An 11,563-nucleotide genomic window follows, 5' to 3' on the forward strand; every position below is an offset into this window, starting at 1 on the left:
GAAGACGATGAGCCATGTTGTTCCAAGTTGATTGATCAACCAGAACAACCAACCAAACAGTATGATTCAGAATCCAGTTCCAGTGAAAGTTCTAGTGATGATGGTAAGATACACAGTAGCGGTTAGACAGGAAATGCCTAACCTGGAATTTGGCACGTTGCGTATGTTCTACAATTTAAGTAAACAAACGATTTCTGTATTTCATAAATATGATAAGTAGTTGATGTTTGCAACTATGAGTTTACCTAACCTAGAAAATCAAAACTTAGGCGCCTATGGTAAGATATTAGTATTCGTGTGGAACTACTCTATGTGGGTGAGGTCCCACAGCGAGGCATGCTTAGGATTTAGGTAAAGATTGGCCAATTACCCCAACACCCAGGGTGCTAGGGCATGGATCTCGCCACTTTCCTAAAAGGTAGACAGTAGTGTAGAAACTGCAATCTTTTTCCTGTTTGAACTGTTAGGTGGGTGTACACAGTATCCGGCATGCGAAGTCGTATGCAAACCCATTACCGAGTTCCGCATGCGGCAGCGAAATCCGGACAAAACATACAAAATGGACAAATTCCAAATACTGTGTACAGCCACCTTTTTACTAATTTTTTTACAACCAGAAGGTATTCGTAAATACTATATTGTTGGCTAATCTGGTATAAAAACTGTTCCCCCTTATTCCCGATGAAGTCTCGCCGTATGGCAGATAAACGAGGAAATACACTACATTTTTATACCAGATGAGCCTCTAATATATTATTTATACTCTGCCTGGTAGCAGAAGTAACATAATAAAATCTATATATATATATATATATATATATTTGTTTTTGTATTTTAATTTTTGACTTTGCATTTAAGCCTTTTATCCATAGGCAGTTTTTGTTTTTGCAAGTACTGTCACATATAACAAATTAACAAGACATATTTTCAGATAACATCCGGATGTTCAAGAAATCCTCTCTTCCTAAGAATGATCTGAAAGAAAACGAAGAAGATTCAGATGATGAAAACTCCTCTAGTGGATGTAGTAGCGGTTAGTGTTTTTAAAATTCCTGTTTTTTTATGTCTATACAATAAGTATACTTTTATTTAAAAGTAAAAGTATGTTGTATGTATACATATATATATATATATTTTTTTTTTTCACATCAATAATATAGACAAGGTATAATTGTTTCAAGTAAAATAAAATATTAAAAAAAATCAGATTTCATTGTGTTTTTTTTTTTTTTTTTTTAAAGTATAAAAAATATAAAGTCACTGAATAAAGAGTATTAGTTGTGTAATTTTACTTTTTTAAGTTATCTTACTAAATTAGTAAAGAAATTAAAAATATTTTGAACCCAAAACTATGTTTTCCAGACTCCTCATCAGATGAAGATTCTCCTCCTCTTCGTATCTTTCGTAATCCGGATGCTGCTGCAAGGAATGATGGGGGAGCAAATGTAAGATGTTCCTAAAACTGTATAAAAAAAACTAATTTTTAATTTATTTTTAGTGGGAATTCGTTTAATTTTTAGGTTGAAGTCTTCAAAACTGTGGTTTTATGCTTTTTTGTCATATTTTTTTTAAGTTTCATTTTCTTCCAAACAATTTGAAACCTAGTTAAAATTACAATTTTTTTCTTTAACATTTCCTTTAAACTCTTGCCTAAAAATTAAAAACTACATAAAAACGTTATTTTTCAAAAATCAAAAAATTTCTTGAAATAAATATTACAATTTTTATTTTTCAATATTTCAGCTCGTTGACTCGGAGGATGACGAAGAGATAAACGTGATCCCGATGAGTAGGAAACCAAAACGTCCGGATAATAATTTCGAAATAAAGAGTGAAACTCAAAGACTGATCAGAGGTACTTAAAAATATCATGTACAAATTTTAACTTTAAAATGGATATAAAAATGTTCCTATATATATTTTCTTAACAACAACTTCAAAATGATATGAAAATATTTTTATATATTTTCCTAACAACCATTTTATTTGTATTTGAACAAACAGCCTTCTTAAATTGAAACATTTTATTCATGTTTGCGTAAAAAAAGGTTAACATTTTTTGGGCACGTCACATGAAACAAATTGAATTTAAAATCTAGGTCTTTTTACAATACCTAACATAATATGGGCAGTTTAGCATACATTAATAGGGTACACAGTTCTGAATTATGCCTGCAATAATCACCCACGGTATGTTTTACAGAATCGAGAGTCAATTTGCCGTATTTTGTTCCGGAGTCAAAAAAACTTTCCGATTTTATGAAACGACCGGTCAGTCTGCTTGATCAACAAGTGGTATGTGGAAGTTTGGAATAAATTAAATAATTGAATAAAATTTTCATATTTGCATGCAGTCCTGAAAAAGTTAAATTTTATTGCAATCATCATAAATTGTTGGACAGTGACAGTGAAATTTTAGTTACTAAATTAACGAGTTAACTTTGACCTAAACACTAATTACCCTGGCAGGTCTTATTGTCAGACCTCTTCACAGAGAATATTTTAATATGCATGTATAATTGGGTGGGGGAAGATGGGACACCTTTAGCACATACCATCAAAATATCCTAATCGTGTTTTAAGCAATTAACAACATTCTATAGAAGTCATGACGATAGGGTTTTATAATTCTTTAAAATTTCTTTATTTACTACCGAATAGGATGAGAAAATAGAATAAAAAGGTGTCCCATCTTCTCCCATGTTACTATGCGAATATTTAAAAGTTGTATTTTAGACTGATGTTTTCATATTGAAACCATTATATCAACATTTGCGTTTCCAGAAAACCGAGCAAAAAGAAGAAGAAGTCAAACTCGAAACAGACACGGCTGACTCTGGTATTGGAGTTGCTGAAAAAACAGAAAACGAGGAAGAAAATTCAAACGAAGAAGTTTCCGGCACGCAGAAGTTTGTGTCATGTCCTGCCACACAAAAGATGAGTAAGACAGCTAAACTGTTGGCCGAGCGTGGGATTGTGGTTCCAACGCTTAATGTTGTGTCGCAAGTTACATCTCCAGCTGCAGGTGATTTTAAACTAGCTCTAGTTGTAATATTTGATTTTTAAAGCGCTGACCTGGAGTGATACTGTTTTGATTTTGAAGACACTGGTTACTACTTTTATCTGTCTAAAGGTTCTAACAAGTGATATTAATTCTAATTCTTATTATTTTTACGTGGAATATTTTGGGCATTGTTTAGAAATTCTTCTTTATTTACAAAATAACTATTATACATATATAAAAAAAAATAATTACATATCAAATGTACTTGTACAAGGAAATGAAAGTAACCCTTACCAAAGTATGTAATGAATTAAAGATAGGTCACTCTGGTAAACTTGAAACTTAGGATCCATTTATTTAATTATAACATAATTTTAAACAAAGCTATAAATTTGTCAATATTTTTCCAGGTATAATTCGTCTTGACGATGAATTAGATTCAACTAAACCTCAAAACGAGGTCACCAACTTCATGCAAAGGTTCCTTAAACACTCAAAAGCAGGAAAACGTAATTTAAACAAAAAGAAAGTTCACTTCGAGTAAGTTTATATTTTTTCAAAATTTTATTTCAAAATAAAAAAAATTATCGGTCTCAAATAAATTCAACAAACTTTTTTAAAGTTTAAGTTTTAATTAAAGTTTAAGTCATCAGCCAAAGGTAGGAAATATTTTGGTAATTTTCCGTTATCTATATGTAATGATTGTGCTAAAAATACTATAGCTTTAACTTGTTTACCAAGATATTTTTGAAAGTTGATTCGTATTATTAAAAGTTTTGCTTTTTTTGCTAAGTTTTATACGTCTCTCTCTCTGTAGAATGTATAAGCTGTTTGACTAACCTTTGTTAACTTATTCACCCAGCATCATCAAGAAAGAAGAAAGAAAAGATGGATCCGGTGTCGAACTTGTCACTGAGATTGTGGAGTTTACTGATCCAAGTATTGAAGATTCAAATGACAGCAAAGGTAGGGGTCCAAACATTGTTGAAAATAAATATCCTAAAAAAAGATGTTTTAAATAGAATTACTTAAGGAAAAATATTTTTTTTTTTATAATTAAGTTTTTAACAATTAACAATGCTTTTTGAGTGAAGATATGGTTATATAATCTGTAAATATGTTTTGTATATAAACCAGTATGACGAAAAAGGGATGAAAAGATGAGTTTTACAGCCAAAACCAATATACATGTGTTTTTATTAATTTGTCTGCTATTTACTGCAAGCTGATTTTGGTATAAAAGAACATGTTTTAGAAATTAGTAATTTTTAAGATAAACAGACTTTGTAGGTGTTTCAAATTTAACCTCGTTTGGTTGTAAAATAAAATCCCTTTTTAGATCTCGCTTGTGTTTCGCATGGTGAGAAATATCGTCGTTTGAGGGAAAAATTGACAAAGAAAATGAGGGAAAAAAGATGCCAGGAAAGACTGAAAAAAGAGGTGATATGATATATTTGGTATTTAACTGGCAATAACATTCCCTGTTATAATATGACCAAAATTATTTTGATAGTGACAACAATTTTTTTATAAAATTATTTAAATTTTAAAAAAGTTGGTTTTAATCAAAAGCTTTTTTCATTTAAAAAGTTTTTTTTTGTATTTATATTTTAAAAAGTTAAAAAATATTTTTTTTCAGGAGCTTCACCGATTGGACAATGAAGAATTAGAATCTGAAGAAGAAGAAGAAGCTGATTGGTCAGAAGGAGAGATAGACTCTGAGCAGTCTGAAGCAGAAGACACAATCGAGAAAACCGAAAATTCTTCAAAAAATCCGATTATTGAAGATGATGAAGATAGTTTGGAAAACACACAACCAGTTGGTGAGTTGTTGTTGTTGTTATTTATGGTATTGTAAGTGTGTTATTATTTTGGTAATTAATATTTATGTGCCATTATATGATATCATATGAGTCTTCCCATTAATCTGTGATATTTTTAGTGGTTCCATTTATTTTATCCTAAAATGAAATCCAGTGTTTCCCTATTTTTTCTCTGAAATTAAGTATCAGTGTTGCCTTTAGATTTGCGTTTAATAAACCTTAGCATTTCTTCTTATTCTCGTATAAAGAAATTCCAGTGTTTCCCTTTATTTTTCGCCCAAAAAATCCTAATATTTCATTTTAATTTTCCAAACAAATTTTTCCCCAAAAAATTTCCTTTCTGCTAAAATCTGCTATTTTTTCCAGGTTCAGCTCTCAACCCAGAATTCACTTTATCAAACGATAGTTTGACCTCCAAAACCTCCCAAGCCACCTCCAAAAGTGGAATTCTTTTCCCCCACCTTTCAACTGAAGGCTCCATGCTGCTGTTTGAAGATTCCATCAAGTAAATAATTGATTTTTGAGTTTTTTTTCCTTTTTAGCTATTTCATGCTTTTGTGTAGTTTTCTAAACATTTTTAATTGTAACGTATATCCCGGTAAAGTGGTTTTTAAACAGTTACTAACCCTCAGTAGTAATTTTACTGTTAAATGTAAGATTTCTTTTCAATTTAATTTCGGAAGATTTAATTTTATTGAATTTAATTTTATTATCAAAAACACCCCAAAACAACAAATTTAAATAAAAAAGCTAAATTCCATCACCAAATTTCGAAATTTCTTTATTTTTGTCCATGGAAAAAAGTTTTCACATTTCAGGTTTTTTGGTTATTTTGTGATTTTCTGTAAAATGTTTTATTTTCAGAAAATCGAGCATGAGTCATGATGACGATGCTGAGTCACCCGACCACTCGTACGATAATCTTTACGGTTCAATGATTCCACCAAATCAACCAGCACTTTCCGATATTTCAGATTCTTCCAAACCATCCAAGGTGAAACTTCATTATGTGGATTCTTAACAAAATTTTAAACTTTATTGTTTTTCCCATACAAAGTAAAATTTGTTAAAAAAATCTGTTTTCTGCATATGGGTGTTTTGTTTTTTTAATCTTTGCAACTCTAAAGCTTTAATTTGGTAACAATTATTCTAGCAAGTTTGTTTTAATGATCTCATATAGCAAAAAAACTAAAAAAAAAGAAAAATCACTTTTTTTTAAGTAACAAGTATTTTGCAAACTAAACTGTACCCAATAAACTACAAATTCCCAATGTTTTATATTTTATTTTAATTTTTTTTTTAATGGTATTTTTATATTAAAAAAACATGATTGATCCTTGTCTTCCTCTCAGCTCCACATGGATGAAGATTCTTATTTCTGTGCGGATCGTTCTTCCAACGCATCAACAAACGCATCACAATTTCGACCTCATTACGAATCCCAGTTTCTGGATTCGGACGGATTTATAAAAGAACCAAAAGAAATTAAGGTGGTTAACTTTAGTGGCGTTAGTGGCGCAGCCAGGGGGGTTTAGGGGGTCGCGACCCCCTCTTTTAGACCAAAAGAAATTAAAAGAATATTTAAAAAAAAAAATTCAAATAATTTTTTTTGAACATTTTTTGATTAAACCCCCCCCCTGCTTATTTTTTTCTGACTGCGCCACTGATTATAATAATGCGCTTGGGTTTAACTATTGTTGAATTTTGTACATAAAATTTACATTTCTAAAATAAAATTACACTTATCGGGGTAAACATAGTTGTGCTGATGTTGAATATTGTATACGACATACGTTCGCCCTGCTTGTTTGTATAGACACTTTAAAAAAAGCAGAGTAAAACCTGTTTTTTGCCCAAAACTGGGGCGTAAACATAAAATGTGACTCCTGTTTCAGAATTTGTGTTGACATTTTGCTCCTATTATGAAAAACCACACTGTTTAGTGTTACTGTCTTAGTAGGGCAATTTGCTATGTTAATTTTATATGGCCTTTATCTCTATACACAACCATTCATTTAGTTAAATACTTAAATATAAAATAGTAGCAAAAAAGAAGAGGTATAGCCTAGATTAATTGTCTTTAAATATTTTAAAACATTTTTTTATTAATTTTTTTCAAATTATTGTTTTTTATTATTATAGCCCATCGACTCTTTACTGCCCCTTGGTGCTGAAGATGACAACGCTAACGACTACAACATGTCGCAATTATTGGAGCTTTGTTCTGGAAAGTTTCAAGGTAGTTCCCATTTTTATACTAATTTTTTAAACTAAAATGATTTTTTTTTAAATTAAAATAATACTTTGTGAGTTTATGCCTTACCTAAAAGCTAAACAAAAAATGTCAAAATGGCTTACAAACTGAAAAGCATTTTTTTCTAAATGAGCTTACTGTGGTACTTTTCTGTATGAGCAGTAGTTTCCCATTATTCCAACACTCTAGACTTCATATGATTAGTTTAATATTGCTTTTACACAGATTCCGCCAACCCCCTACTATCTGATATCGAAAATGAAGTAGATCAAGTCAATGAAAGCTTTGGATTTCAAGTTGAAGCCGGTTTGTAAACCAGTTTAAACCAGTTTGTTTAAGTCTGCCAAAAATAAATATTTTTTTGTATTTCAGAAAAACTATTTTAGAAAAAAATTATGATAAATTAAAGAAAAAATAATCAATATTATAAATTAAAAATATAATTTTATGAAAATTTAAAAATGTCTGTTTTAATGCTTGCTGTATAAACTTTTTGTAAAAGGTTGAATTTAAAATCTGTATGGTCCTAAAATAGCAACAAAAACAACAATATTTAATTAAGCTGTTGTTTTATAACTGAATAATTTTGAACTTTTGGATAAAAGTATCAAAAAAATCAAGAAAAAAAAAGAAAAAAGATCAAAATATGTGTAGTCTTGCTCAAATACTCTATTAATTTGTTGCAGGGGAATTAAAAGAATCAGAACCAGTTAATTTTTCCGACAACGAAGACAAAAATGGAGATTCGAGCGATGATGTAAGTTTTAAAGTTTAATTTTCTTATGGAATTGTAAATTTGCTTTAAAACTATTTTTGAAAATTTTCTTTGTGACAATTTTTCACTTGTTAGGGATTAACTGTTCAAAGTTATTTAGTTATAAATATGTGTTAAAAGTATTTTTGGAGAAACTGCCAAATTGTACCACTAGTTAGCCATTATAACAGACACAAACCACGCTCCATGCTGCTACCATTTGTAACACGTGTGTCTTTGTGCAAGGCACTTCATGTTTATTACTTCACCCCATTGGCTACTACTGTGCTATCCAAATTTTCAGCGATACCAAAAAAAAACAACGGTATATGTGGATACGGGGTAACTTAAAAGCGGAACGAGGTGTATGAATCAGAACAGCTGTGTTATAACAACTATTGTTGCCTCGCCACACAGAAATATTTTCCCAACAGTTTTTATATGATGTGTGTATACTTAACGATCTAAATTCTGGTTTCCTAAAATATCCTCTTGTGGAAAAATTCCTATTACAATCAATTTAATTAAGTTATATTCAATTCTTTTGATTTTTTCCATCTTATTTGTCTTCCCCAAAACTAAAAATGGTTGCGCTTCTTCCTCCCAGGATGAAGGGATCACCATCATCCGAAGGAAGAAAGATGTGGAGGAGAAAATGACCAAGAATTTCCTCGAGGACGAAGCAGAGTTATCGGGAGATGATGTTGGGAGTGACGATGATGATGAACTGGGAGGTAAGATCACTTTTACTCCGGAGGTTTGGGAGCAAATGGTTTGGAATTGAGTAATAATATTCAACTAAATTTAATAAAGTTTTTTCCAAAACTAAAGTTTGCTAAAAAAAACAGAATAAATGTAGTTTATTTATAAACATAACTAAACAAAATAACGGGGTATATGGAGAGTAAGTAGTTAAATGGGTAGCCCATATTTACTTATTGGGGTAGTGCTTTTTGACTTTTTAAATGTAAAATAAGCAAATAAGGCATATAATGGGCATGGAAGTTGAAAAACTTTTGCGTGTTTGGTAAAGAAATATTTTAAAGAGTTGAACACAGTCATTTAATGGGATCTGTTTTGTGATAAATTTGTTACTTTTTTATATTCGATTATTCTGATTGTACAAAATGTTAAGTCAGAAGTTAAGTTTATTAAGAGCACATCACAACACAAGCATATGTTTAGAATGAATGACCAACAAGGTCAGACAGAAAAAGGAAGAAGGCAAAATCACTGAGGCAGAACACAATGCACGCGATTGGGGAGGGGCACCACACAAACACATTAGATACAATAGGAACTAAAACAATGATAATTTAACACTAAAATTTTTGTGTTTTTTTTGAGCAGGTGATTATTATGAAGAAGAAGAAAATGATGAAGTTCTTCCGGAAGAAAATCTCATCAAGAAACAAGTATGTGGTGTTTAAGTAGTGACCATACCACCGTTTGTAATGCACCAACATATGCTATTTTATGTTTTAGTAGATATAAAGTTGTTTAGTATTGAATTCATGGGGCAAAATAAAATTTTATTCTTAAAAATAAAAAATTTTTTACCGTTTTCAATTTTTCTTAATTTTTTTTTTATAGTTGGAAATTTGTTTTTTTTTCTTAGGTGAATAAAGTCCATCTAAAGAGGATGTTGGACGAAGACCAACATCACATAGATTTGCTCCAGGAAGCTCTCATTGATGAAGTCGTGGACGCAAAACGGAATCGGAAGTTTCGTTGGAAAAATATCGGTGAGTTATCATTTATATATTTGCGAGTTATTTTTTTACAAATATGTGAGTTTTTGTTCTCAAAATCTGGTTTAAACTGGTCGAAACTGGTATCGGTGGTTTAAACGAGGCTGTTAAACCGAACATGTTATCATTTTTATATGTGAGTTACTATGACAGACTTTTCAACTCGCTTGACGGCTTGAACAAAATTGGTGACTAAAACGTGGATGTTAACAACAAAAAGTTAGGCGGAACCAATATGTTTGAACAACAGTTGTTTAGCAATGAGTGCCGTTAGAAAAGTCATTTCAGGTTTTATTTATTACCTGTTAAAGGACTAGTAATTATATTGGGATTTATAACATAATGTATTTGTCTGGTTCATAATGCAGCTATATATGTTTTATTTAAAAAAGGTGTTGTGTTTCTTGGGTTTGTATTAAAACGCAAAAAAGTAGACTGAAAACTAGGGCGAGCACACACGTATATATAGGGCACTTAATTGCGACGCAAATAATATTAAACCACGCTGATTGCGGCACACTCTGCAAATCACGTGACTGAACCATGCACCTTTCTTTTGTGCATGTGCACAAAAGCGTGTCCATAACAGAAGGTATACCATTTCCTATTCTGCGCCATAAAAAAAATCCAAAAAACACTCTTGCAAAAAAATCTTTCTAAAAATATCAACATTTTCTTTCCAGATGAGAACCTCACTCAAGATCTCTTTCATTCCGATGATGATGGTTGTCATGACGATGATGATGTCATCACAACACTGGAGGCAGCAAACGAGGAGAGTCGATGGAGGAAGATGAGGTTGGAGAGAGAGGAGTTTCTTGAGAGCAAACCAGAAAATGATCAGATAAGGTTCATAAGTTTTCATATTTTATTATTCGCCCAAAAAATTTGAATAAAAATTATATACAGATATATACATTTAAAAATTATGTGTATATATTTATTTGAAAAATACATTTTTGTTGATTAAGAAATTGTTTTTAATTGAAGGACAAATATTCTAAAACTCTTTTATTAAAAAATAAATGTTAAAAAAATTGCAACTCTAAAATTTCTTGCTTAGTAGAATTATTTCTCTTTTTCAGTAGTTTTTGCCTAATCTTGTATTTTTCTTTGCCTATTTAATAAGCTTTTTTGAACCCAGTGAAGACAGTCAGCTCCTCACCATGGGCAGAAGTGCCATTCACAAATCAAGAGTCTTGTCAGAAGTAAATGAACAATCTCAAGGTATATATTTATCAAACATCGTTATGGTATTATTACGTTAGACGTCGATCATTTTCCCTTCTATGCTATAGCGCCACCAAGCGGTATTTTATGAGTTGCGTGTTACATCGTTGAAAGACATTGTCTAAGGCATTTTCAAATGATTTTAGAATAGCTTAATCTACATACTTGCGGGGTAAAAGACAAAGTTTTGCAGTTTTTTTTTTTTGAATCATGCCACGCTATAAACCCCTATACCAGAGTAACAAGCTAGGAAAGTTGGCTGATGCTGTGACAGTCATAACTATTCTTGTGACGTAACAAAGGCAATGTAAATTATTACAGAAACCATTAAAACATTTTTAGAAGATTTTTTTAAAGTGATATGTCTATTTGTGAACTTAAGTAATCGGTAATTTTAAAGTGCTCTGAGGGCCACGGTTTGGGAACCCCTGCATTTCACAGAAACATTCAGTGTAGTATCCTAACTTAAACATTTGTCAAAAACTTTGTTAAATTTCTCAGATTCACCATTGCTACTGAGATCCAACAGTGTTTCACTGAGTAATGTAAGTTAATCAATAAATATTCAGTAGCGATACCGTATATATGTATGAATGAATGAATGAATGAATGAATGAATGAATGAATGTAACTTACTTTGTCCTCGCGTGGCCGGAAAACAACTGTCGTTATAACACTTGTGCCAGCTTACGAGTTACCAAGTATGTTACTTTGTGGGTGATTTTTTTTGGATTTTTTTATTGTTTT

At 31.0% G+C, this 11,563-nt stretch overlaps 1 protein-coding gene across 1 annotated transcript in view; it reads left to right on the plus strand.

The window, feature by feature from the left end:
* LOC100179558 (claspin) overlaps positions 1-11,563 on the plus strand; it is a 13,257-nt gene continuing 1,694 nt past the window's right edge. The window contains exons 1-22 of the mRNA XM_002123395.2: positions 1-103; positions 932-1,033; positions 1,363-1,445; positions 1,744-1,855; positions 2,204-2,295; positions 2,785-3,025; positions 3,415-3,544; positions 3,867-3,970; positions 4,344-4,444; positions 4,644-4,827; positions 5,194-5,332; positions 5,692-5,821; positions 6,180-6,317; positions 6,970-7,066; positions 7,307-7,387; positions 7,768-7,838; positions 8,443-8,569; positions 9,186-9,250; positions 9,454-9,580; positions 10,270-10,435; positions 10,731-10,813; positions 11,318-11,361. Of these exons, the coding sequence (XP_002123431.2) occupies positions 943-1,033; positions 1,363-1,445; positions 1,744-1,855; positions 2,204-2,295; positions 2,785-3,025; positions 3,415-3,544; positions 3,867-3,970; positions 4,344-4,444; positions 4,644-4,827; positions 5,194-5,332; positions 5,692-5,821; positions 6,180-6,317; positions 6,970-7,066; positions 7,307-7,387; positions 7,768-7,838; positions 8,443-8,569; positions 9,186-9,250; positions 9,454-9,580; positions 10,270-10,435; positions 10,731-10,813; positions 11,318-11,361 (2,406 nt within the window). The 5' untranslated portion in view covers positions 1-103; positions 932-942. The remainder of the gene's footprint in view (positions 104-931; positions 1,034-1,362; positions 1,446-1,743; positions 1,856-2,203; positions 2,296-2,784; positions 3,026-3,414; positions 3,545-3,866; positions 3,971-4,343; positions 4,445-4,643; positions 4,828-5,193; positions 5,333-5,691; positions 5,822-6,179; positions 6,318-6,969; positions 7,067-7,306; positions 7,388-7,767; positions 7,839-8,442; positions 8,570-9,185; positions 9,251-9,453; positions 9,581-10,269; positions 10,436-10,730; positions 10,814-11,317; positions 11,362-11,563) is intronic.

This window comes from Ciona intestinalis, chromosome 7, assembly GCF_000224145.3.
Source record: "Ciona intestinalis chromosome 7, KH, whole genome shotgun sequence".
Lineage (NCBI taxonomy): Eukaryota > Metazoa > Chordata > Ascidiacea > Phlebobranchia > Cionidae > Ciona > Ciona intestinalis.